General features: G+C 52.5%; 9 protein-coding genes across 9 annotated transcripts; 4 read left to right on the forward strand and 5 right to left on the reverse strand.

Moving 5' to 3' along the window:
• Nucleotides 1–412: 412 nt before the first annotated feature.
• On the forward strand, nucleotides 413–2,072 carry J4E87_008361 (uncharacterized protein; the record flags this gene model as incomplete). Its single annotated transcript, XM_049379950.1, has 4 exons — nucleotides 413–971; nucleotides 1,551–1,567; nucleotides 1,663–1,931; nucleotides 2,054–2,072. The coding sequence occupies 4 exons, from the start codon at nucleotides 413–415 to the stop codon at nucleotides 2,070–2,072; spliced, it is 864 nt and encodes a 287-aa protein (XP_049230219.1).
• Nucleotides 2,073–3,517: 1,445 nt separating this feature from the next.
• J4E87_008362 (uncharacterized protein) lies at nucleotides 3,518–6,329 on the forward strand (the record flags this gene model as incomplete). Its single annotated transcript, XM_049379951.1, has 5 exons — nucleotides 3,518–3,523; nucleotides 3,585–3,617; nucleotides 3,675–4,501; nucleotides 4,877–4,927; nucleotides 5,057–6,329. 5 exons carry the CDS (start codon nucleotides 3,518–3,520, stop codon nucleotides 6,327–6,329), a joined length of 2,190 nt encoding a protein of 729 aa, XP_049230220.1.
• Nucleotides 6,330–7,211: 882 nt separating this feature from the next.
• On the forward strand, nucleotides 7,212–9,163 carry J4E87_008363 (uncharacterized protein; the record flags this gene model as incomplete). The annotated part of the gene is made up of 2 exons (XM_049379952.1): nucleotides 7,212–8,684; nucleotides 9,149–9,163. 2 exons carry the CDS (start codon nucleotides 7,212–7,214, stop codon nucleotides 9,161–9,163), a joined length of 1,488 nt encoding a protein of 495 aa, XP_049230221.1.
• Nucleotides 9,164–9,561: 398 nt separating this feature from the next.
• J4E87_008364 (uncharacterized protein) lies at nucleotides 9,562–12,423 on the reverse strand (the record flags this gene model as incomplete). The annotated part of the gene is made up of 3 exons (XM_049379953.1): nucleotides 9,562–10,107; nucleotides 10,157–12,055; nucleotides 12,103–12,423. 3 exons carry the CDS (start codon nucleotides 12,421–12,423, stop codon nucleotides 9,562–9,564), a joined length of 2,766 nt encoding a protein of 921 aa, XP_049230222.1.
• Nucleotides 12,424–15,625: 3,202 nt separating this feature from the next.
• Nucleotides 15,626–16,271, reverse strand: J4E87_008365 (uncharacterized protein; the record flags this gene model as incomplete). Its single annotated transcript, XM_049379954.1, has 2 exons — nucleotides 15,626–16,111; nucleotides 16,212–16,271. The coding sequence occupies 2 exons, from the start codon at nucleotides 16,269–16,271 to the stop codon at nucleotides 15,626–15,628; spliced, it is 546 nt and encodes a 181-aa protein (XP_049230223.1).
• Nucleotides 16,272–16,705: 434 nt separating this feature from the next.
• On the reverse strand, nucleotides 16,706–17,945 carry J4E87_008366 (uncharacterized protein; the record flags this gene model as incomplete). Its single annotated transcript, XM_049379955.1, has 3 exons — nucleotides 16,706–17,225; nucleotides 17,274–17,359; nucleotides 17,406–17,945. The coding sequence occupies 3 exons, from the start codon at nucleotides 17,943–17,945 to the stop codon at nucleotides 16,706–16,708; spliced, it is 1,146 nt and encodes a 381-aa protein (XP_049230224.1).
• A 1,035-nt stretch (nucleotides 17,946–18,980) lies between these two features.
• Nucleotides 18,981–20,660, forward strand: J4E87_008367 (uncharacterized protein; the record flags this gene model as incomplete). The annotated part of the gene is made up of 1 exon (XM_049379956.1): nucleotides 18,981–20,660. One exon carries the CDS (start codon nucleotides 18,981–18,983, stop codon nucleotides 20,658–20,660), a length of 1,680 nt encoding a protein of 559 aa, XP_049230225.1.
• Nucleotides 20,661–21,055: 395 nt separating this feature from the next.
• On the reverse strand, nucleotides 21,056–22,525 carry J4E87_008368 (uncharacterized protein; the record flags this gene model as incomplete). The annotated part of the gene is made up of 2 exons (XM_049379957.1): nucleotides 21,056–21,528; nucleotides 21,901–22,525. The coding sequence occupies 2 exons, from the start codon at nucleotides 22,523–22,525 to the stop codon at nucleotides 21,056–21,058; spliced, it is 1,098 nt and encodes a 365-aa protein (XP_049230226.1).
• Nucleotides 22,526–22,878: 353 nt separating this feature from the next.
• On the reverse strand, nucleotides 22,879–24,798 carry J4E87_008369 (uncharacterized protein; the record flags this gene model as incomplete). Its single annotated transcript, XM_049379958.1, has 1 exon — nucleotides 22,879–24,798. The coding sequence occupies one exon, from the start codon at nucleotides 24,796–24,798 to the stop codon at nucleotides 22,879–22,881; it is 1,920 nt and encodes a 639-aa protein (XP_049230227.1).
• Between the last annotated feature and the right edge of the window lie 1,264 nt (nucleotides 24,799–26,062).

Consider the following 26,062-nt stretch of genomic DNA (forward strand, 5'->3'; position numbering starts at 1 on the left):
AAGCTTCCCTCGCTAACGCGCGGGGTTGATCTATAACTGCCCTGATTGAGTTGCGCTGACCCTCATCGGGCATGCCGTGCGGTACTGCGTACGGAGCGAACGCAGCCGACTGGAAAGGATCATCGTGGGTGTGGCAAGGCGGCCAAAGCTAACGGGTAGCGGAACGTCATGGGCTGGCTGGGGCCCGTTATGGTGGAACACATGACTGCTGTGCAGGTGGAACCTTTGGAAGGAGCTGCGATGAGGCTGCGCGAATACGGCGACTACGAAGGATGATCGTGAGTATAAAGCTCGACCGTGCCGTTGCTGGTAAACTGCACTCATCAACTCCTACATACTCGATCAACGCCTAGCATACCTGAGACTCTATCATTGCATCGACCACCTACAACCCCAACTAGCATCGTTCAGAATGAAGACCTCATCCATCGCCCTCACCCTTGCAGCAGCTGCCGTTACGAGCGCACAGGATCCGTTCTACAACATCAGCTCTGCACCATTCTTCTTAGTCGTCACATCCGAAGACGGAAAGGTCAATGACACGCTAAGCGCCTGTCACGTCGGTGCAGCCATCGAATCACTCTGCCTCAGCAACGCTGGCGTAGGTGACAGCCCAGAACCTCTCGACGGCGCACAATTCCAATTCAACACATCCGTCTACTCTCAAGCACCAGAGGACGGCTTCGGCGTACCAGGCATCTTGACCTGGTGGTTGAACACCACCACCCTCGACATTCCCTCATCGGCGGCTTTCAACCTCGACCCAACTTCCAACCTCGCAGGCATCACTCTCAGCCCCGGAAGCGGAAGCGATACAACTATGCTGGCTTTCGACTCCCAGGACGAACTCACGTATCAGGGCTACGTCCGCGGCGAGAACAACACAGGCAACTACCAGGAATTCTACCGCTGGTATGCATGCGACACGGACTATGCCAGCTACGGGTACAACAACCTGGCATGGGGATTGGGTGCGGGCAAGCCAGACAACCCAACCTGTGTCTCGGTCAACGTGACGAGGGTGTTTGTCTAGAGTAGAAGATTGTGATGGAAGAATCTGTTCCCGTAATGGTTGGATGAGAAGAGGGGAGATGGAGGAAGGCCCAATCGGGATTTACGACTTGACGTGCTACGCAACTAATGCCAATAGATAATGACACTCTTTTGACATGCGCAATCCGTTCCACGTGTGATGTGATCGAAGGTCGCCTCTATAGATATCTATAAGCCAGAGTCCTTCCTTCCTAGCTTTCTGGCTTAATTTGCACCTGTACGCATCGTACAGATTACCTCCGCTATGTTCAGACTTGTTCCTATCCTTCTCGCTTTCGCAGCTCTAACTCACGCTGATTCTGATTGCGAGTACGATTGTGAACCCATCTACACCATACAATCTGACCCCTTCAACCTCGTCCTCATATCCGAAGATCCTTCCCTGAATGGCAAAACACTATCTGCATGCCATGCAGGTGCAGCAGTTTTCACGCTTTGCCCCACGCTTTCAGAAGAAGGGGCCCATTATCCCGTTGTCCTAACCCACAACACGACAGACACTGCCATCACAAACGTAAGCCTTCCATATACACCTGCCCTACTTTCCCCGCCAGCCCTACCACCCACCAAAAGAAACCCATCCCCGCATTCACTAACATTCCCACCCAGACCTACGGCACCCAAGGCATCCTCTCCTGGACCATCCCCTACGACCCCTACCCCATCGACCTCTCCGTGCTCCTCCAACCCCAAGATATCGTCCCCTTGTCCATCGCCCAACTCGCCATAACCTACAGTGGCGACGGCAGCCTCTCCTTCGACAACAACGACGTACTAAACTTCCAGAATCCGATTACTTGGGGGGCTGAGAAACCTGAGATGGGGGAGTGGACGGGATATTATCGCTGGTGGGTTTGCTTCACGTACTATGGAACGGGGTATGTTAGGCAGACTTTGGTGTGGGGAACGGGGGTTGGGAAACCTGGTAAGTTTGGTGCTTTCTTTTTTTCGGTAGATGTTGATGTTGGGGTGGTGGGGCTGTGCTGACTGCTTTTGCTAGATCCGCCGAGTTGTGTTAAGGTTGGGGTTAAGAGGGTGTTCGTGTGAGTCCAAGGCGCATTGCCTTCTTCGTCGATCAGGTGGTAGTTGGAGGTTTACGGCGAACCCGGATGTGAGGTGGACCTGCGTCGGTATGGCTGTTGAGATCAGTAGAACGATGAGAGGAAGAAGCACGACTTCTATGTAGCAATCAATGTTCATTATTTTCCGGGTTAAGTCCATTTTTGTGTCTCCAATGTCAGAGTGTTCAGTAGGCTCAACCGGGATGCTCTTTGTTGTTGAGGCTAGAACGAGCCCTCCAAGTGCCCTTCAGGAGTTGTGTGAACGCCTCCGGAGATAAGGAAACTACACATCAGAGAGCAAAAAGGCGACGAGAGCTCTGATGGAAGTAGTGTACCTAGTCGGCCCAAAGCTTATATTCATGTTGGGTGGACCTCCGTGAGGCTTGACCCTCAGTCCTTGAAGCTTAAGCCCTGGAGCGGTTAGCGTGTCACGCGAGGCTGGGCGTCTTCAATGTCGCGTACTCAACCCCAGCCTTTCTCTACACGCCCACAGCTAGATCAGCACTCAGCACTCTTTTCATCGTTCAATGTTCCTATCGGTCGTGACTCGCAGTCTTGGAGACTAATGACGCGTCAAAATGCCTCACGACGCGGCTCTTGAGACCTGCGTACGCCAAAACCGCCACAAGCACTCTTGCTGCCAATGCCAGCCCTACTGCAGTCAATGTCTACTACGTCAAACTATTGCGTGGCTGCTATTGGACCCATAAATCTCCGATTAACGCGAAAGGCGTTCCCCAGAACAGATAGGCCTTCGAGATGGTCGCATTCAGCCTTCCCCGCGTAGATCCGACACAACGTGTGATGGCGTTCGAGGCGAGCAATGCCGTCATCGTGCTTTCCGGCGAATGTCAGCTAAGGTGCACCACCAACGTAGTGCTGGTGAGGCAGACTGTCTTGACCTCATCTCTCAATAAGTACAGCGCATAGCATCAGTTGTATGCCGGCATTGCATAACATATGCTAACTAGCACTTCGTCATTCTTTCGCATCGCATCGCCCTCATGATTCCTACATTGTTTTTCTTCTCTTTGGCCCTACTTACAAAACCTATAACCGCACAGTCTTATTCTTCCTCCGCATCGAACACACCTATACCTAGCAGCGCTACCGAAACGATCGTCGACGTCTCCAGTACCTTTACGAGCACCTACTCCGCCGACTTCTCGAGCGGTCTCCCGGGCATTGTCCTGAGCACGTTTACATCCGGACGGCAGAATGCCACCGCTACCTCGTCGACGACAACACAAGAGGTGACAGCCATAGTCGGGCTGTCTCCTTCGACCGAATCCTCAAACGGCACTGCTTCAACAACCACGACATCCGCTCGACCAAGTCCGACTAATACTCAGCCATGCAATGGATACGTCGAGTTTTGCCAGAGGAGGTTTTCCAACATCTCCATGGTCGTCGCACATAACAGCCCATTCGTGAGGCCGCACAATGCAGCCAGCAACCAAGACTACCCAGTGCTTAATCAGCTCAATGATGGAGTTCGAGGGTGTAAGCGCATCATACACGATACCGGAAGACTCTAGCTGACGTTGAACAATAGTGCAGTTCGAGACCCAGAAACCCAACGAGACCTCCGCTATACGGCTCTGCCATACCTCCTGTAATCTGCTCGACGTGGGTACCCTCGAATCATACCTCGCAACGGTCAAAGGTTGGCTCGACCAAAACCCATTCGAAGTCATTGCCATCATGATGGGCAACAACAACGGCCAGGACACTCGAAACCCAGCGACAGACTATATCGCACCTTTCCAAAGCTCGGGAATAATGGAATACATATGGACACCACCTTCGGCTAGTCTGAACCTGACGGACTGGCCCACATTGGCCGAGATGATTATTAGGAATAAGCGTGTCGTGGTGATGTTGGACTATGGCGCAGACCAGGAACAAGTCCCGTGGCTGCTCAGCGAATTCAACTACCAGTGGCAAACACCATTTTCGCCAACCGATCCCGCATTCCCATGCACGGAGCAACGACCCCCGAACCAGCCAGAAGAAGTCTCACGCGAGCGCATGTACGTGATGAACCACAATTTGAACATCGAAGTCAGTCTCCCAGGCGTGAGCAGCATCCTCATACCGGCATACTCGCTCCTCGATGAGATCAATGCTGTGTCTGGAAACGGCAGTGTTGGCCTTAATGTACAAAACTGCGAGAAAATGTGGACTCGTCCGCCGAATTGGATACTCGTCGACTACTACAACTATGGCAACTTTAATGGCTCTGTCTTCCAGGTTGCTGCGACGGCCAACAACGTCACGTACAACGAGCAGTCGTGCTGTGGCACAGAGGGTACCAGCGCAGCGCATGCTCTGAGAAGCCAAGGGCTGTTCATAGCTTCATTGTTCGTTGGCGCTTATCTGTTGTGGTGAGTATAGTGCAAGGCAACTCAGTTAGTCTCGGAGTATTGGTATAGCGAGGCGTTCTTGGGAGTAGGAGTTGTTTCTATCTGCCGTACCGCTTAAGCAACGTCTGTTCTTGATCAATTTAAGCGTTGTCCTCTCTAGCCTGGGCGAGTTGCCTAGTGTACCCGTCTGCATGATTGCTACTCGACTGATCCCAGACACGGATACATTGGTGTGTACACGGAAACCGCCCTTGTCACCCCATGAAGCTCATCGAAAATGGATTCATTGTCGCCCAAGCTATGAACTCTGACCCCTTGACTGGAGCCTACGTTCCATTTACGCTAGGCGCCGAAGGCCCACTACATATGTCGCAACACCTCCTCGTACTCCTCCAGTGAACTCATCGCCACTCCGCTCATCAACCCGCAAGAGGTTCTCTCAACTTAGTACGCTCCTCCACGAACCCCATCGCTAACTTCGACAACCATGCCCTACCTGGAAACCCGAATCCGCCATCTACTTCGCGCAGCGAGGAATGATGATGGAAGAGGGGAGGCAATCAACCGCTATAACAGCGTACGGTGCTGTCCGCCACCCTCTGATAAACTGGAGATGCTCGATCACGGAAAGGAAAAATATAAGTACACATTCGAACCCGCACCTCGCCAGAACGACCCAGTCATAAGGTATATTATACGCCTTATTCGCGACATGAAGGCCAAACACATCGGCGTCGCGGCCATGAACTTTCGAGTAGAACCTACCGACAAGTCATCGCCGTTCTGGCTGGCTTTACCCGACTACACTACGTACTGCAGCAAACTGTATACCTTTGTGGACAGTGTCGATGAGTTTCCAGTCACCGCTTGGGTAACTTTTGCCCCAGCAATGCCCGGCCCAACGGAGAATAATCTACATCTGAAGATTGGTAAAGAATGGGTTGTGTTGAAGGACTGGCTTCTTTCCAGCCAGATGCCCGCCAAAGAATTGGTTGGTGAAAAGGGCTACAGGGCGCAGCGCACATGGTGGAGGCTCAATGGAAAACATTTTCGGCTCGCCGACCTCCCGACCGAGATGCGCATGAAGATCTTCGAATTCGCTCTCGGTCCTCGAATCTACCCTTTGACTACATCCAAGGACGCTGAGGTTCGTTTCGGCTTGGGCTTCCGCAATTGGCATGACAGCAGTAAAATCGACCAACGCCACCCCTCACTGTTATATGGAGGACGTGAGCACCAAGTCACAGGCTGCTCCGCCTACGAGCCCAACATTGCACTCTTGTCTATCAACAGGCAGACCCATGGCGAGGCTCTTCAGGCTGGCTGGGAGGACACCCGAAAGTGCTTCTTCTCACCAATTCAGCTCAGATCAGTTCTTGAGGCGAGTACTAAACCGAACTATAACTGGCTCAATCATCTCATTCTCGATTTCACGATGTCCGATTGGTTCAGTTTCTTCGGCGTACGTGTGCGTTCAAACTTCTACATGGACAGCGGTGTATCTCTTGGACCTATTCTTCCTACATTGAACGGACTGTCAACTCTCCAGCTTTGGTTTCGAAGCCCGGAGGATGGAGCATGTTACTATCCCTCTGGGATGCGTAATGTCAGGTGGGGCGTTAAGCACAGCTTTACCTGTTGTCAACGTACGATGGTCGACTGGATCATGACGTTCGCCTGGCCATTTGTAAAGGATCTACCAAAGGTGAGACTAGGCGGTATCCTGAAGAAGGACACAAAGGACAAGTGGAATAAACTCCTTGCGCTACCTGCAAGGGACAAAATCGGCATCATGGACCACGCTGTCGAGCAGGCGGCTATTCTCGACACGCCCCCAGCAGATATGTAAGCACCTACTCATCCTCAGAAAGCTTTTCACGCTGTTTATTTGCTAAACATAGTTATAGCCCAGCTCCATGCTTCTGTCGCACGCCTTGCGAGGTCATGAGTGATACCCGTTACTTTCAATACGATCACGGCTTGTCTTGGGACGAGTTACCTCGGCCTGACTGTTTCGACTGCGAGGAATAGGACGACGCTTCTTGAGCGAGCAAAGGCCATGAGTATGTCATCCATATCTCGAAAGACCAAGGCATCCAGTCCAACAGGCTTGTCGCAAGGCGAGATGACCTTGATCAAAGAGCTGGAGGGGTACACCGGATATCGTCAAATGCAGATAGCCATTGGAGTCCTGATAGAAGGTGTTGTAATTGAGGATGCTTCTTCAATGGACGAAGAATGAGTGAAGCTTTAGAGACTAAGATCGCAATCTGCACACATCGAACAAGAAGGATTTGGACATGATCCCTACTTATCTGTTCGCCCCATGAAACTCAAGGCTAGCTTCCAAGACGTTAGAGATACCAAGAACTTACTTCATCAGGCTTTATCGCGCCCTGAGATACTCATCGGCTTCAAATACGCCTTCAACATTACGCACAGGTAGCCTAACCATAACTTGTGTTGCCACGATCTAATACACCAGGTATTTTGACCAGTCGTTCCGTATGTTTAGTAGTCCAACTAACACGGAAGAAATCGGAGAAAGTAAAACGAAGCCTCTGTATACGCCACTCCATTCCCTATTACAACTGCCTACAGCAAAATGCACAGACCATTCCCATTCTCTGGCGCTAGTATCACCTCCCTGTGCATATGCTTGGATCTATCAAGCCCTAGTCTATCAAAAACACTCAACTACAAGGCCATCAACTTCCTCAACTCCAACACGATGTCCGAAATGGCTGCTTTTGGTCTCTCCACTGAGCCTTTCGACCCTGACTACCGCTCGCAGTTAGGTACCGAACACGACATGGCTAATCCTACTCTTCCTCGGATAGCATTGTTCGTACCATCTCAGTTTTGGGATTACCATGTGCATTCACCCGTCGGCTATCACGATTATCTTGTTCAACAGTACTCGAGCGGCTTCGAGATGGCCCCCTTTAGCCCACCCTACGACTCTTACGAGCACTGGCAACACGAGTACGACACTCTTGCCTCGAATATGGCTACTCTCGACTCCACCACCCAACGAAGCAACCCTGGTAACATCCTCGAAGCCGCTGTGGAGGCAACGAGCCCAAAGCTCTCCGCCGCAGCACCCCCCTTCGTGCCCGTCAAGTCCTCGACGCTCAACCCAGCAGCACCAACCTTCTTCCTAAGCCGCCTAGCAATCTTCGATCCTCCAGCCGACGACGATCTCGTAAAGCGGCCTCGCAAGTACAACCGCGTCCTCCCCGATGCGCGCAATGACAAGATCACAGATGCGCTCGAAATGATGCGGCGCCCACACGATGGACAAGTCGGCCGCTTCACCGACGAGACCACGTACGAGTTCAATAAGGGCTGGCACTTCAACGACCCCGTACTGGCTGCGATGTACCACACGATGATCGCGCCGAAGAAGCACAACTTTGCTGCTTTCGCACTGCGGGTCAACATCCGGCCTGTGAACGATGCGCCGCCGCTGTGGCCGCCTTATGTGAATCTCTTCGATACCAAGTCTTACTACTTTGAGATTGTAGAGAAGGACAGTGTGAAACAGGCGAAGTGGGTTACCATCCTGCCAAGCGGCTCACCACCGACTGCTAAGACTGTCCACATCTACGAGACATACAAGAAGGAGTGGGTGTCTTTCGGTGACTGGCTCGCGAAGAATATCAAGTCGCGCAAGTGGGTCGGTCGTCTTGGCTATCACTTGCAGTTCAAGTGGTACAAGAGTAAGGGCAGCAAACGTCGCTTCGAGGACTTTCCGGCTGAGATACGAGAGAAGATCTACAAGTTCGCCCTGGGTGGTGAAGTATACCCGCTGAACAGTTTGTGCACCGCTGAAGAGTACACCTGCTTCTGGCCCGATGGAGAGCCCGAATCTGAAGCTCAGCTAACGCTGGGGCTGGGCTATCACCCCGGTTTGTTTATGCGTCTAAAGGGTGAGGCATTGTTGGCGTCCCCATGGGATGAAAACCGTGTGCCGGAAGATCGACCTCCTGTGCACAAACCGAGTCTCTCGCTTTCGGCGGTGAACTCCACGATCCGCGAAGAGTTCCTCCATTTCGCCTGGGTACGAATGCGTAGCCGGTTCTTCACACCAGACCTGTTCGTCCTAGCCATTAAAGCGTGGGCGGGTCCAGCGATGACTTACCAGCATCTGAGTAAGATCGAGTTGAACTTCACGAATGTGGAGTGGTTTGAGTTCTTCGGCGTTAGTCTGCTTTATTCTCCGATCGCGATTACTGCTTCTGAGTCAATGGGTTCTTGTCTTCAAAAGCTTGACAACCTCCGTGACTTACATCTCCGCTTTCGGACACCATATGACGGCTACCAGGGCAGCCCCTGGGGCTGTAGACCCGACAAACATCGATTGCCTCGGTATGGAGGAGAAGATTACATTTGCTGTCAGCGTACGATAGTGGACTGGATTTGTACCTTCGCATATCCCTTCCTGATTAACAAGTGCAAGGAGGAGAGCTTAGGGGAGAGATTAACGGTGACGTTGACCGGTGCTGTGAAGACGGTCACGAAAGGGAAGTGGGAGGCGATCTTCAAGGGCCAGCGCCATCACGACCAGGAAGCGGCGTTGAAAGCCATTTTTGATACACCGGATGAAGAATTGTAAGTAACAAGGTACCTGTGATTTGTGTCAGATGTATACTAATTCTCCAATAGGCCTCCGAGATGTAGCTGTGGAACATTATGCGCATTTAATGACGAGAATCGTCACGAGTACTACTACTACGAGTCTTATTTTAGGCATGGCGATTGGTTCAATCCCAATACTTAGATGCGGGGCTAAAGGGATTAGAGTGAATGTATGACCAATGTGGAACGAGTCGCGGGATTCGAATGCGAAGGAAAGCGGAGGTATAGTAGTAGGAGACTAAGAATACATCTTTGAGACTACCATGTAACTCGTCTGGTTGGAGGTGTGGCGTCTCTATCATTCTTTCAATCATATGATGTCCATCATATTACTCATCATGATAGTACTCATCATGCCAAGGTCGCGCATGCAGTAGGGTCGAAGGTGTCGTAGTGCACTCGCATGCCTATTTCAGATCATTAGGATGCCCACAAACAGTTCATGTGGCGAGTCTGTACTTACTGACTGGCAGTGGGACCCACTCATCCTTAGCCTCGCTCAAAAAGCTCACAGTACCCTCTTGAACCTCCCGCCTCAACGTTTCTTGCGTACCTGGCCCCTTTCTGAGACCTTCCATTCGAGCAAAGATACGCAGCTGGGTGACTAAACCAGCGACGATGATAGGCCTGGTCAGTGCTCCGTGTAGCCCGTCGATGAATGGTAGATATAGCTCGTGTGGACGGTCGAGGTTGATGTTGTCGGGGTCAGGAAAGATAGCGGGATCGCGAGATGCAGTTGCCACGTCGAGGATAAGGTCGTCACCCTTGTTTATACCCTCTGCGTGTCGCCAGTCGCTAGTGGTGAGAAAGGTGTTAGGGATGCGGAGGAAGCCAGTTGCAGGTGTGATAAGGCGCAGAGCCTCAAGCACGTATGCGCGCAGTACCTCGGAGTTTGCTGATGTGATGTCTTTCGCCAGTTTTTGGATGTCCGGCCAGTGCGTAGAATGGTAAGGTTCCGAGAGGAAGAGATCGATGACTTGGCAGAACTAATAACGGTCAGCCGGGGCGAATGCTTGAAGCGACTTGTAGACTTACAGCAAAGGTGCTGAACACGACAAGATCAACGGCAAGTATGACCACTAGAGAGACAACTTCTTTGACCTTTGCCCCATTGTCGAAGAGCCGCTGCATCACTTTCGCTCCATGGTCTGGCATGAGATTGCGCTTCGCATGTCGTCGCTTGCGGGGATCCGGAAACTGCACAACGGGTGATGCTTTCATTCCTTCGCAAACAACCCTGACCTCTTTCGACATTTCATCGCTTGCAGTGATTGCATCCCTCCGGAGTGCGGCAGACTTCGCAGGGTTGTTGTCTAGATGAACGAAGTGAAACACTGCTATCATCTTGTTGAAGAGCTGCTTGTCATCAAAGCTGGCCGTTGAATCTTGCGAGTCGTTGATCGGGATGTTGAACAGACACGCAGCAAATTGTGTCCAACCGCGAGCTGCCACGTCTTTGATTGCATCTATCTCGGCAACTTTGAAAAGCCACTTGCTGTTGTTCTGCACGAGCTGGGTGGTCTTCAGGTTGAGGAAGTGCGCAAAGATCTCTATCGACTCCTCGGGACCGAGTATAGCTTGCCGAATAATGTCTTGCTGTTTGATGGCAGCGCTGGTATGACCAAGCAGAACGTGTGGTTGATACTCCAATTGCCGCAAGGTATGAGTCCAAGCTGTCGTGTACAAAGTCTGGTCACGAAGAATGCGGAGGATCATTTTGTAATCAGTGACGACTGTGGGAGGCGACCCGTAGCGAGGCTTTTCATAGCAGAAATCTGTCTCGTGTCCGAGAGACTTCTGTCGTCGTCTCATCTCCAAAGGTGTGGTCAGCGGGTAGTGCGCGTAAATCGAGTTGCCACGATAGTATTCGGGAAAGACTCTCATCAGTAGCTTGTACATGACGCCTCCGTCATCGATTGAGTACTCGCTGGAAGCTGCGTTGTACCCAAAAGCTGTCAGGTGGTGCGGGGTGTAGTCCACAGTGTAGAATCGATCCCCCCGAATAAGAGAGAGCGCATGTGACACCACTGCTCGGGTCGCAGTCGTCCCCGCACATAGACCTGATCCCGGAGTCATTGGAGCAGTTGGCTCTTCCAGAATAGTTCCGGCATATAGCTCAACGTTCTCGACATCCTCGTACAAGACTTCGAGCGCGGCAGCGACATCGGGATCGGGATGGATATCGGTGAACGAGGTGTGGGACGTCATACCAAAGAATCTCCTGGTCTCATTGAGAGAAGCCACGCCCCACTGTCGACCTTGCTCGATACTCATTACCTCGATGACCTTCAACGCCAAAGGGACACGACGTGGGCCGAAGCTCATGGCAACCTCATCCGTGGCTTCTGTGAGTATTTGAACGATATCCTCATCGCGAAAGTAGCCGTCGCCCTTCCTTTCGAGACCAGCGAAGACACGCCGACCAGGATCCGCAGGCGGTATAGCAGCATGTCGACGCATGCCAGCTCGCATGTCTTCCAAAGTCAGATGGCCAATCTTCATATCTGGACATATCATAGACATGTGATCTGTGAGCCAGTCCTCGTCCTTCTTCGATATAGTCGAATGCCACCGATAGATCATGTTGATCTCGGCGCTTGTCTGGTTGCCACGGGCCTTGTCGACGTCTGTCTGCCCAATGATACCCTCTATCTTTGCTCGCGGATCCAAGGTCACCGAGGAATCTACGCACTGTAGGTTGAGGATCGTGCGCACGTAGTCTTTTAGGACAATGTTGATGTATAATCCGGTCGTTACTAGCCGCGCAGTCTGGAAGAGGTCGTTGTCGCGCTTGCTGAGAGCTCGCTTGTAAAACCCAGTGTCGATTCCAGCCGCATTGCAGGGAGGGCTGAATCGATCGTTCTCATTGATGATGGCCAGTTGCTCGACAACGATGTTGTGAAACCGCGAAAAGCATACGATCAGGGCAGAGGACTACCGATAATGAGCAATTGCACAACAGACTTGAGCTCGTATCTTACCGCTGCGGGCCGGCTGAGGATCCTTGTATCAGCGAATGCATCAGGCTTCAACTTCCCATCGACGAAAGTACGGACCGAGCTCTGTGCTTCCTCGGACTCCCCGTATAGTGACGATAAGTCCAGGTATGAAGATGTCATAGCCACATCATTATCTTCGTCACCTGTACGAAACACATCGCATACCATGACAGCCGCGAAGGCAAAGAACAGGCTCGATAGTTGGCTGGGGTGGGGCTTTGGCTTGGCTTCTCGCGCGAGCAGTGTATCGAAGAGCAGTTCTGGATCGGGAAGCTTTGTAGGTATATGTCTTGGAGTGACCATGCGCGCGTAGTAAGAGCCAGCCTTACCGACGTTAGGCAGGTGGATGTTGTTGTTGCTTCCATCAGCGGATCGATACTTGTCTGGCTCATGTCAGTATTCGAGAACGAGACGAAGCAAGGCGAAACTACATCGACCCCCTAGTGATGAATACACCGGCTGTTCCATGTCCCTACAGAACGTTTTGAGCAAACTGCTAGTACTGGTCTCATCAAGGGTGGATGATGCCAGAAACTGTACGAGCTTCTCCTGTCATATGTTGTTAGCTGCGGCTCTTTCCATGTTGAGGCAGTCACTTACATCTTGTGCGCTATCATCAGACACAACACTATGAGTAGTGCCACTGAAAGAACCGCTTGTTTCGTGATTACTGGGACTGGCGTGGCCACTGGCGTCCTGGGCCAGTTCCTGAAGAGGACGCATCGGACCGTTATTACTCGGCAAAAGAGTGCGTAGGTAAAGGTATAATAGAGGGTATGTCGAAGTCGAGTGTGGCTGACATGTAGCTGGCACGGGAGTGAGGTCATGCTGTGGCGTTGGCACTACCTTATCGCATGGCCTGATGGTATCCACATGGAATGATTTCATCTCATCGCCAAGGAAACGGGGTTCACTGGATGAAGTGGTCGCGAAGTAGCAGCAGATACGCGTTAGAAGGAAGTCACAGCCTTGCCCTCGGCCCATGATGACGCCATTGCACTCTCTTCCAAAGCAGGTGCAACCAGCAACCGATAACACAAGCCCGCGATCTTAATTGAGCCATGAATAAAGTAACCCAAATCATCAGCAGCTCAATGGCCGAAAACCTGGCCATTCTGCGGCTTTTCACACTCCCCAGGCTCCTCAAATCTCAGGTTAGGCTGTGTCTCTTCGATGTCGTTTTCATCGTTCCATGTAGCTCCATATCTGACTCGTCTTGAACCAATTTGTTTGACGAGTGCCTCCACCTCCGCATTCGAGCTTGCGTTCTGTAGCACTGGCGCAGCGAACGCCTTCGCGACTTCGATTGGTGACAGCGAAACTTCCCTGCCGAGGTGCCACCATCCCAGAGATATGCTGAAAACGCATAGAGTTGCTATCAGGGTGATGGCCACGGCGAAGGCGAGATAGATGTAGTGACTCCTGTATACGATCTTCGCCCATTCCTCCTGCACTTCAATGTGGTACGTGTTGTTTGGATTTGGCGCTGTATATAGCGCCATTCGAAACGCAAGTTCTCGAGCATCGCTCATTATATCGAAAGTCGGATCCGTGAAAGTCCCCCAACATCCCCCGCCACTTTCGTTCACATAACGCATAGCAGTCGTACCAGTGAACATCGAACTCCACCAGAAGATTCCTTCAAATCTGGTCAGCGAGCTGGAGGCGTAGAGGCTGTCTAAATAGAACCATAGGCCACCATGCTCAGAAAACTGCGTACCGCTTCCTTGTAGGTAGAAAGGTTTAATATAGTGTGCCACAGCCCGATCAGTCTCCCAGGATGTCTCGGGGTCCAGGAAGATCGTGTTGTTGGCTATGACGAATGGATATTCGATGGTGGCGGGTGTAAGCGAGCAATTTGTTCGGATAAGGAAACCTTCACAACTGTCGTTGCGTTTTATGATGGATGTGTAATTGATGATTTTAAGGTTTGGCACTTCCTCGTAGTAAGAGAATTTGGTGAAGAACGCTTGGGCCTCAGCATGGCTTTCATTGTTGAGAGTGAGGTTGTAAGAGATATCCGTATCATTCACACACTGAACGTCGTAACCCATCCCAGGTATGATACCTTTGCACGTCCCGGAACACCCGGAATCGGTAATATTGATTGGATTGCGATTGTTGTGCTCCTTCACGACATGCGTAAACGGGTCACTAAGTCTATTAACTTCGTGAAAACGTCCAGTTATGTATCCAGTATAATCAGAGAAGGATGTATTGTGTATGCTGATCGATGCATTCACGGTATGAAGTCCGCGTTTTTGTTCAATAACAGAAGCCCGTTGAAGCAAAGGACCGTTGATAGGCACCAACGTTACGACCAAAGCCGTCAGGGCGATCATATTGAACGAACGACCCGCGAGCACGATATCCTTAACGCCATGTCCGAAAGCCCAGATGTGGTGTAAGTCTTTGACCTTGGCATCACCTCGAAGTGCTTTGACCCACCAAGCGACAGTGATCGCTTGTGTTAGGGCATATTGTAGAGCGAGATTGGCGAGCGTGTACGTGATCGAAAGTAAGACAGTGGGTTGATATGTCCAAGAATCGATAGGTTGGCCGTCCGATGTGACCAGAATTTGGATCATGAAAGCGGATGCGACTAGTGTAGCGATGAGGGCGAGGTGGCCGGCCCAGGGTAGACGGCGCCAGAAGCCTGTTTTCCATGCTATCGGCTGGGGTTCTTCGGAATGCTTCAGAAGCTGTTGTTCTTGTTGTTGCGCCATGATCAAAGATAGGTTGGTTGGAATGTCGTGAAGCCCGCGGGGGGAACCTGAGCAAGGCTGTTATACTGGACGTAGCCCCCATGCGATGGATCTTCGCCAGCACAGCTACTTCGCCTCGTTTCAATTGCAGCTGGTAGCACACCAAAATCGCAGCCTTGTCGACACCTGCCAATCGCGTGCTCAATCTCCCACAGAATGCAGCACAGCCTAGTAGTCTGCCAAATCGCAATTCATGTGGCAATGAATAAAGCCGCCGTGCCACATTGGCACATCACCGAGACCCCTCCATCAAGACGCATGATGTGCCTGGTGCGCACACCCATTCGTCGATTCTTGGAGGGGTACTGCACCATAGCTGAAATGTAACAGGGGGTTGTCTAGGATTTAGAAGTAGTATGTAGACTTGCATGCTGCCATTGAGGGGTACGTACCACGTGTATAGCCACACATGGCCATCAAAAATAGCCCCCAAAGAACCTTGCATGCTCAAGGCAGTACTTATGACGCTAGGAGATAAGGATTGATATTGAGGTAGCACGAAGGAGAAAATATCGTAATCCAGTCATCGTAGAGCTGCAGTTGCGGGCAATGGAGTGTTGGTGCTGTGAATTTTGGTTCATGGGTATCTCATCTACATATGAAATCGTACCGTATCGCTCGTGGCGTCCGGGTGTTCATCCTCGTTCGAACCGTCGTTCCCGGCCAGACCGTTGCCGCAGATATCCGCCTCGTTTTCGTCTCGTCCTCGATCCGTTCTCGCCCCGTTCTCGTGCCGACGCCTAGAAGACCATCTCATGCGGCCTATCGTTGCTCCTCAACGCGAAGCTAGCACCCAAGTAAGACTCCAAATCAGGAGTCCTCTTGATATTAGCCATAAGCGCCTTATCCACCTTCTTCTGGTCTTCTATCCGCTGAGGATCCGTCTCCTTCTTTGCAGGTGTCTCGCCGTCCTTGAAGAAATCGTCCTCGCCCTTGCCGTCCTTCTTCTCGCGCGCCCAGTACTCGTCCTTGCTGACGCGCGCGACGACTTCCTCATCTAGGCCGGCAATGTCGACGACGGTGGAGGTCGCGATGACATAGCGGTGGTTGACGCGACGCAGGGGGACGCCGTTGGACTTGAAGGGGCCGGTGATGAGGAGGACGCCTTGTTCGAGCTGGCGCAGGAGCACGACGCGCTTACCGCGGAAGCGGCCGGAGAGGAGGATCAGGACGGTTCCGGGGGCGAGCGACTCGCGGTACTTGGTGGGGTGGGCTGTCTTGCGCGCCTGTGAATTGGGTTGTTAGCTTGATATTCGCGACAACTTCAACATATGCGTTTCTGTGTCTTTTTCAGGGCTCAAAATTCATCGCGAGAAATGCGCATACCTTCTTCATCTGCGCCTCCTCCTCGGCAGCGTAGTACTTGGATGCTTTCTGGTCGGCCATTGTGTTGATTTGAGGCAGAGGAAGTCTGCTAGTCAATTAGTATGTGTCGCATGCAAATTTGCTAGACCAAACAGAATAGCCCGGTATCTTCTTACATTTACTTGTGGTGATGATGATGTCGTCGTCGCGATTTCAGGGTCGAGATGTGCGAGCGCTCGCTAAGATCAGCCCTACGGCGCTAGTGGTCCCCGCAAACCATCGTTCACATGTGAACACTGGCATGTTGTTCCGGTGTACCCATTTGCCTAGCTCCATGATGCAAACGCATGCTGTGATAACGGGATACTGTAGGATGTGCGATCGCAGGATTGCATAGAGGAAACAGGAAAAGTCGCATACAGCATTGCAGTCGACGGATTATGGAACGTATATTGTACAATAGTCGGAGACCATCTGCTTTACATGTCATTAGATCGTGGGTATCAGCAAGCCCATTATTTCTTCTCCGTCAGATTCTGCCTCTGCCTCAGCTCACCCATCTTTCCAACAGCCTTGTCCATGCCACTCCACTTCCGCACCAGATGATTCACGCCGACAGGCAGTACACCAAGGATCTGGATATACTTTGAGTATAGAGGAAGCGCAATCTCGCCGCTCTCACCCCTCTCGATCAGCTTGATGATGTCCTTTCCGATATCGGCAGGCGTAACCACAGGTGCTAGGAAGTTGCTTGGGGTCTTGAGGCCTGCAAACATGGTTGTACCCATCTGACCAGGTTGTACGAGGATTGTCTTGATGTCCTTTGCGGCGGGATTTTGTGCAAGCTCCGCGCGAAGCGAGTGATGCAGCGCCAGAAGGGCCGCTTTCGAAGCTGTGTATGCGGATAGGTTGGCGGCACCGAGGTGGCCGAGGACGGAGGAAACGGTTACGATGGTGCCGCGGCCTTCCTTCAGCATGTGTGGGAGGATTGTACGGAGAGTGGTGAACTGAGACAGGGTGTTGACGCGGAAGGTGCTGGTGAGGTGTCAGCAGATATCAATAAGGATTTCAGAGTATACATACCGCTCCACATCTTCCGCGGTTGAGTCGAGGATTGACTTGGTCTGCACCATACCAGCGTTGTTGATCAAGATCGTCGGAGCGCCGAGCTATAGTCGTTAGCAGAGTACGGTCTCCTAGCAGAGGGATACTCACGTCGTCGACAATCTTGGCTACGGCAGCTTCAACCTGCTTTGCATCGCTCACGTCGCACTTGTAGTAAACCACGCCCTTGTTTTCCGCCTCATCTTCATCGACCTCCTTCATGTCCAGGACGGCGATATTGGCATTGCGCATTCCATACGTCTCTGCCAGCAGACCGCCGAGACCGTCAACACCGCCCGTTATGACAATAACCTCTTCCTCTAGGTCTACCTCGCGCGGTGATCCCCATGCGATCCGGTCACTGATGAGTCCGAAGATGCCGGTGACGGTCATGAGCATAGCCCAAGCCATGGCAATGCGCATCTCAATGTTCTCATAAGGCGTGTACTGCGCGCGCAGGCACAGGACCACGACCCATGATACGAACGGATGGAAGACCGTGTATCCGAGGACGTACCATATCAGGTCGACGTTGATGTAGTGATGCCATGGCTCGTCGGGTCGGTCGAAGCTCTTCGGTAGCTGGACGGGTACTTCTCTTATTGAGGAAGACATGGTGGGCATGTCGATACAAGAGGATTGTTGAATCATGGAGGATGGTGGGGCGCGTCGGCGCGTAGTTGAGGCTTGGACGCGAATCGGACGTTGAAAGTATCTATTACGGCGACAATGCTACCCAGGAGCGAGAAGTGAGATGTGTGAGAATGCGCAATTTGCGCAAACAGTATACGGGGCCATTCTGTTCTTATTGTACTGTCGCTGATGCTGAGGTTTGCAGTGTTTCATTCGCGCCTCAGGTCTCCAGGACGCTAGCCGGAGTGCTTCAAGCTGTGAGTGAGGGGCTGAGTAAGCGACTTTCCTTGCCGTGCGCATCTGTCCACAACCAACCCCAAACCCACAATACAACCACCACCATGGAGTTCAAGAGATCACCCATCGTGCATGGCGGCCTATGCGACCGTTTCTGTGGTGATAACGCGATGCTGAAGTCTCCTTGTGCCAAAGCACGCACAGGCGGGGAAGTATCACCGCCGTGCGCCGACGCGCTTCATCTCCTGATCACCAGATACCGGCCCCGGGGCTTCCCTTTAACCGACCGTGGTTATTGATCGTGCTCTCCTTCTCGAGACATGGTGGCAGTTCACACTGGTAAGGAGAAGGCGGTTCCCGAATTGGACCTGCTGCGCCAGGAAAGCGATCTTGCGAGATCGTGATCGCCCTTCCAGCTACATGAGCAAGCACCATGGACCTCGAAGAATGGTACCACACGTTACCAGCATCTAAGAATCGGCTACGGCAGCTGGAGCCTCTTCAAATAACTACGCACCGACATCTCTAGGGGTCTAACAGGAAACTAGGGTAGCAATAGGCTTGGAAGATCTCACGAAATGCATGAGCTACCTTCCAGCGCATCCGGCGCACCTCCTCAAATCTTATCAACTTATGGCAACAATGGGCGCTGTTGCAACTTCCTGTGTTCGTTATGACGACACGTAAACACACTTTCTACCGCTCATAAACTGCACCTCCCATCCCGACTCTCTTCTTCTTCTCCAACCCCTTCTCCAGTGTTTTCTACTGCTACTGCTGACCGCATCATCTCTCATACTGAACCCTTTCAACACAATGCTCGGACAAGCCTTCTTCGTCCTTGCACTCGCGGCTCTGGCTCAGGCCGGAGCTATCGTCACCAACCATTGCCCATACACGGTCTACATCTGGTCTGTACCCCAGTGGCTCAGCAGCTCACTCACCGAAAACGTCCCTCTCAAGCCTCATGGTCAGTACCGAGAACCATGGCACTTTGGATCCCCCCTCAATCCTGGTGTTGCCATCAAGATCTCCGACAAGTTCGAAGGTATCAACAGGGGCGCCAACGAGATCGACTTCGCCTACACGATTGACCTGGACACCTTAGACAAGGTCTGGGTCGGCCTGGACCCGATTCGAGGCAACCCCTTCCACAACAAGATCGCCTTGCACAGCTGTCACCAGAGCTTCTACGGCTCCGCAAAGGTTGAGACACATGTTTGCACCCCTAAAGACAACATTGAGCTTGTCCTGTGCGATACGTCACCACGCGTGACTACATTGAAAGATTCCACGTCTCTTGCCGATATCATGTCGTGCTACGACTACCCATATTTTGGCCTTACACACCACGGTGCAGACAGCGCTGAAGCTCACACGGGCAACCTTCCAAATCATGTGGCAGAGGATACCGACTCCGACTCCGGATCCGACACTGACGGTTCCGAATCGCGGGAGGCTCATACCATGAAGTTCACGTATACCATGGGCATGACCGCTGAATTCTCCGATGAACCCACCCCCGGTTTCGTACCGGCACCATCCACATCGTCAGTGATTCTTCCGCCCAAGCCAGAACCAACGGACACCACCTCCACCACGTCGCGCGGGGGCTTTTTCACACCACCTGCGCCTGCACCTCGCGAAACAGACTGCCCAGATTGCAAGAAGCCACGAAAACCAGGAAACAGTCCATGCCTAGCCAGGGTCATTTACCCGGCAAGACGTCGCGTCCCTGCAGCTCGCAACACTCCAGACGACATTGAGCCAACACGCGTACCAACCCCACATCACTCAGTAAAATCAACACTGTGCAACATCGTCCGGAGGTATCACACTGGAGTCGACGATTGCGATGAATCGGCACTAGAGTCGTATGCTCGTGCCATATACCCCACAGTCTGCGACCCCGTGAATGCTTCACTCCTGATGGGCTTCCCATGCGAGGAGGTTATGGAGGAGATGAAGAAGGTCTACCCAGCCATCGATGCCCCGGTGATTTCCCGGGCCCCCACATGCGAGTGCGAACCTGACTGCGACTTCTGCGGACACTTCAACGATACTTGCTACTGCGCAGGAGCTATCGCGGCGCCAATGCACGCGAGCGACCCATCTCTCCCGACGGATTTCGATTCTTTCCCCTTCACTCCCGAGGATCAAAGGATCTGCCTGTATTCCCTGTGCGACCCAGAGATCCCCGGAGTCAGCTGCAATGACGCAGCCGACCTACTTCACGCCATTCTAACGCTCAACAACGAGAGTTACGAAGAATGGGTCTCCGAGGTCAGGCCTCATGCCTGCGATGCTTACTCTGTTTTCAAGATGGCTACAGGTCAGCTGGCAATCTGCATTGCTGATCTTTGTGCGCACCACCCTGAGACATGCGACAACATCCAGGCTCTTCTCACTTCAGGTACCAAGGCTAAGTTGGGCTTGGACGTCTTCTTCATCAAGCACCGCGCTGTCTGCGACCAGGTCCTCGATGAGAGTACCTGAACCTCGTACATGACCGGTGACATGGTGGACTGGGGTGCTTGATCGTTGTTATCGCTGTTATCGTTGGTAGTCTTTTTGCTTTCACCTCATGCCCTTAGCGTTCGCATAGCTTACCGTTTGTACTTTCATTTGCCTTTTAACGCCGATTATTCTTCTCAATGCGATCACTTGGCTTTCAATATGCTCACATGCACTGTCGAATGATGAGATTGTATCACGTCCACGTTGCCAAAGACCCCACTTGTTTCATGTCAAGACATGTATTTTCTAAGGAAAAGCTTTGCGCAGGCACAAAGTCGGCCTCTGACCTCAGTGAGAGAGCGACAATGAGCTACTCTAGGCTACTACACCGACCAATCGACCCCATCTACATACCCCGTACCTCTTGGCTCGACCTAGGCAGCCTCTCCATTTCCCTCCCCTTCTGCGCCCTCGCCGTCGCCATCGCCACCGTCACGCTCCGGCTCCTTATCCATATACTCCGTAACACGAGCGATGAACTCCGCCTCCGACCCATTCTTCATGTCGATCAGCTTCTGGTAGTCCTCGCACAGTTGCTCGTGTCGCCCAGCCTCAGTCTCAAGCTCTGCATTGTTCGCTTTGATCGCCGCATCCAGGACTTCGATACGCTCCATGTCTAGATTCGGTGCAAGCCTGGCTTCGGTGAGCTGCTCTAGAAGAGCCGCGTATTCCTCCTCCAACTTGGCGACGAGGGCTTTCTTCTTCTCGATACGCTTCTCGGCTCGCTTGCAGGACTGCTCGTAGTAGGCGAGGCGCTCGGCCATGGTGGCGTCGCTGGCGGGGGTGGTGTTGTTGTTGGACATTGTTGGTATTGTGTTGTTGAGATTGATGGTTGTTGTAAGTTGTTCTTGTATGATGGATGATGTTATCGGATGAAGATCACTCATACACAGGAAGTACATCGTTTATATCCCGAACGTCGCCGGTTTGTCTATTGTCTACGTTTGCAACTACAAGAAAGAACACTCCCAAATCCAACAACGCCTACCGAGACATGTTTGCAAAGACAAAAAAACCACGAGAAACCACGAGAACACCCTGAATGAAAGACAACAACGAACCCCAGTCAGTCAGTCTACCAGCGAGCGTTTGTAAAGAAAGAAGAACCACGCAGACTCCAATCAAATCCTCAAAGCAATTCTATCCCAAACACTGAAGTCCAGAATCTACCGGAACCAGCGTCGGTGCAATGCCACACCGATCTAGAGACGTCGCGTACCATTAGAGGCCTGTCGTAGAACCGAGAACAGGAACAAGATCATCAGGAGACGTACCAAGCATGCCGGAGCCAAGACCATGACGAGAACGGCCAGGACATCCATTCCAGCGACAGGCTCTGGGCGAGGATGAATGGGCTGCGGCTGCGGCTCCACGTCGATAGGGCCAGGGCAGGTAGGTTCAGGAACGGATGGCTCGGGCTCAGGTACGGTAGGCGCAGCTGCCACTTGTTCCTGCTGAGCTGCCAAGACTTGTTCAATCATCTTCATGACCCCCTCCACTGTCAAGTTCTCGTCTCCTCCCTCTGCCTCCTGCTCTGCAGCGCCATCCGCAACGGCAGCAGCTCGTTCTGCACGGTACTCGGCACGGTGCTCACGTAGCCAGTGCACCAACGCGATAACGTTGGGGTATTCGACTTGACTGGGCCAGTTGGTGTGCAGTGGTTGGAGGATATCGTGGACGATGGCGCGGTCATCGATGGTGAGAGCGAAGAACCAGGCGTCGAACTCGTGGGGGGAAGGCGGGGAGTCCGTTTGGGCATCCCGGAAGAAGGAGTTGAGTTTTGCGAGGAGAGTGCCGCGGGAGTGGGAGGGGGTAGCGCTGAGGGTGACGCGTGGGTATGCCATTTTTGGTGGGATGATTGGGAGTGGTTGTTGGTGGGTTGATGATAAGAAGGGTTGGAATGCTGTTGTGATGGTGTTGTGAGATGGTAGTGAAGATGTGAAGATGTGTTGATGTCTCCTCACTCCCACGAACTTCTTCATCCTCTTATATCCCCCATCCCCTGGCCCAAACTTCCTCACATACCCTCCTCCGTCACGTTCCAGCGTCACTCACTCCAGTCCACACATGCTCATCATCTGACCAAACCACAAAGTCTCAACAAAGTCTCATTAACTGATCTAGATATCTTCTTTCACCCACTTCCGCAAAGCGCACCAAGCGCCGAACACTGAGCAATGTCTTAAGCCCATGTCTTCTATTGCTTTGACCCGAAAATGCCAACCTTCATCTTCATAGGTGTCTTGGGTGTTAACGGGCCCCGCTCTGTCTCAGCGCCATGTTCCACATACATGCTCTTCTCGTCCGGTGGGTATGCGCTCTCTGCGTCTCTTGCGCATTGCCCAGCGCCCACTTCGATTTTGACGTGTCCGTCTTGGTCGCCCCGTAAGTTGACGATGAGGGACCCGTTACCTCCGTCCGGATCGCTTAATAGCCATATGTGCTTCATCCTCCTCCCTTCTCTCCGCTCCATTATGTCATCGGCTGCAGCTGCGATATCGCCTCCGCCTCTTGATGCAGCGACGATGAGATCACGTGGATCGAGATAGTTGAAGCGGCCAAGCGCAGACCACGCTGCTGTGCGCACTGCCTCAAACACAACCGCAAGGATGATAACGAGGTTGAGCGTGAAAATAGCGTAAATGTAACTCGGTTGCCCAAACTGCAGCGCGTAAACGTAGACCTTCGCCGGTTGCTGAGTGAACATGCGTCCAACCATGAGCTGCGCAGACGCATACGCAACCAACATATCATCAGCCATAGCAACCATGCTATTCGTGAGACCCGCCAGTGTTGCCTCCTCTTCAGTGAATGTCCGATTATTGAACGTCTCTGACATCTTGTATGCCGCGATACTGGAGTTGAACGCTTCGCCAAGCAGCGAAACATACAGATTCGTCATGTCGTTGGACATGAGCTCGAACTGCCGCACAACCGTGCGCGTAACGTTTCGCTGGGGATTGAAATCGGGCATAGTGCGCACGGGCTTGACGGTGATGTTGAGATTGCCGACGTCGACGGTGACGTTGAAGAGGGTGGGGGTGAAGTCGAATTCGCATTGCGTGGTGTTGAGGAAGGAGTAGGCTGAACCTGCAGCGATAGCGAGGTAGCGGCGAGGCGAACGGTCGCTGTACGCTACGCCCATCGCTACGATGGCTTTTCCGTCGTGCCCGATGTAGTTTGAGTATTCGGGGCCTTCTTCGCTGTCAGGCAAATTACCGGAAGCCGCATAGATCCATTCGTTGACGGGGCCAGAAAGGGTGAAGTTGGATGTTGCGTTGTACGTGCAGGTGACGTTTGCCAGATAGCCCTCCTCTTGGTAGATGTATCCAGCTACCTGGCTGTTCGACCTAATCCCTTGGTCCATCAATCCGATCGACGCACCGACGCCATATGAACGACCTCGGTAGCTGAATTGCGTATTGTCGAGTTTGCGATGGACATGGGGCCCTCCACCCAAAGAAGACGCCTGAGCCGCTGATGCCAGAAGCTGACTACTCTGTTGCTGGCCAACCGAATACGTGAAGAAGCCCTTTTGCGTGCGCAGCGACGGTCCCGAACTACCAATCATCATCGGATACTCTTTGATCATCGACACGTCCTCGTAGCTTGGGATCAAAAGCATGCCGCTATCCACCGTCCGCGATACCGATGGTGTCATCGAACCAGCCCAGAGCGCCGCAGGCACAAGACTGAGAAGAACGACAAAGACAGAGGGAAAGAAGAACCGTAGAGGCAAGTCCCAATCCACGCGCATGATGCTCATGTCCACCCAAGTGCGCAACACATCCAGGGAAACGCTGACCTTATTGAGCCGCAGTCGAAGCGCATAGTTGATGAGCTTGCAGATGACCGCGAGATGCAAAAGTCCAAAGAAAGCGGCGAGAAGCTGTACGACCAATGCAGCGGAACCTGGGAACCTATTCGCAAGAGTGAAGAGCTGGCCGGTAACCCTGCATTCGTTGATCTGCGCCAGCAAAAGCACCGTCGAAAGCGTCGTCGTAAAGGAAAGTCCGTAGAAAGTATTATACCGTCCCCAATGGCTATACCGCACCGTCCTGCCATCGTCTCCCGTATCCCTCCGATCTCCCGGTAAGAAGGTGAATTGCCGAACCATTACAAAAGATTAGAAAAAAAAACGAGCGGAAAAGGGACCGGCCAGCGGTTACGAAAAGAACAGAAAACCCTTCAAGGTGGATGGAGAACGAGCGACGAAGATGCAAAAAACGAAAGGAATCCTCATGTTGGCCATCTTAGACGGTGGTTGAGGTGTTTGGCATTGGCATGCCAGGCTACCCGTGTTACCAGGCAAGTGTTGACAGTTGTTGTATCAGGTGCGGCGAGATTCCATGCCTGAGACGAAGGATCCACTGTGATCGTGGCTGCATGCGGTAAGTCTTCACATAATTCTGATGATGTGCATGATCTTATACAAGGACGAGATATCGTTATTGTGCAGATATTCTGCTGAAGGACGACGGGTTCTCCTTGTTGCGCTCTTGTGTTGCTCTTGTCGGGTTGGCAGGTAATGCGTGTTACTCGATGGAGGAGCGCAGCATGAATATAGGGCTTAAAGCATTGTGCAGTTTCGTATGCACTGAACGGTATAGGACTTCTGCTAACTGAGCATCGGACGTTGGTTGCCGAAGATGCCTGGGTATCGTAGAAGAAGTGTCCCAGGTACCTAGCTCTGGGAGCCGCAAGGTGTTGCGCCATTGAAACCCGGTGAACGGTTCATCTGACGCATCGCAAGAAAATTGGAGCACGTCGCTGACTGACCAATAAGCTGGAACGCGGGAGCTCGAGTATAACGAGAAGGATGAAGAGTATCGTGCATAACACATAACGCGACCGCGTCGCACACTGAGACCCACCCGATCACGACCGTTGATGACATCACCACCTACAATCTCCATTTTCCACCTCCACCTTCCAACGCGCAATTGCATGCGCATCAAAACGCGTCAACGCCATCCACCCAACTCACCAACCCACCAACTCACCAATCCCAAATTCCAACAAATGCCGACCATCACAACTCCCCTCCCTCCTCCTCGGTTGGACGAACCAACCAACCACACCCAAACACCCTACCGCCAAGCCACCCACCTGAAACCCCCCACCATACCCAAACCAGGCCTAGCGCATCTCTCCTGCCACTCAGAACCCGTTTGATCTACGCGGGCCCCCTAAGCTCCTTGACTCCTGCATATCGTATATTGCCATCTTTGCCGTGCCGTTCATCGCTATCTGGCATTTTGTGGATTTACACCAAGGGATAGCTTAGATAGGAGAGATAGATGCCGAGGTAAAAGATTTCTCGCAGTCCTGGTCACGGGTTACGGGTTAGATGTGGGACGTGGCATAGCGTATTCCCAGGT

Source organism: Alternaria ethzedia (assembly GCF_023757985.1).
Source record: "Alternaria ethzedia strain BMP 0044 chromosome Unknown scaffold_26, whole genome shotgun sequence".
NCBI lineage: Eukaryota > Fungi > Ascomycota > Dothideomycetes > Pleosporales > Pleosporaceae > Alternaria > Alternaria ethzedia.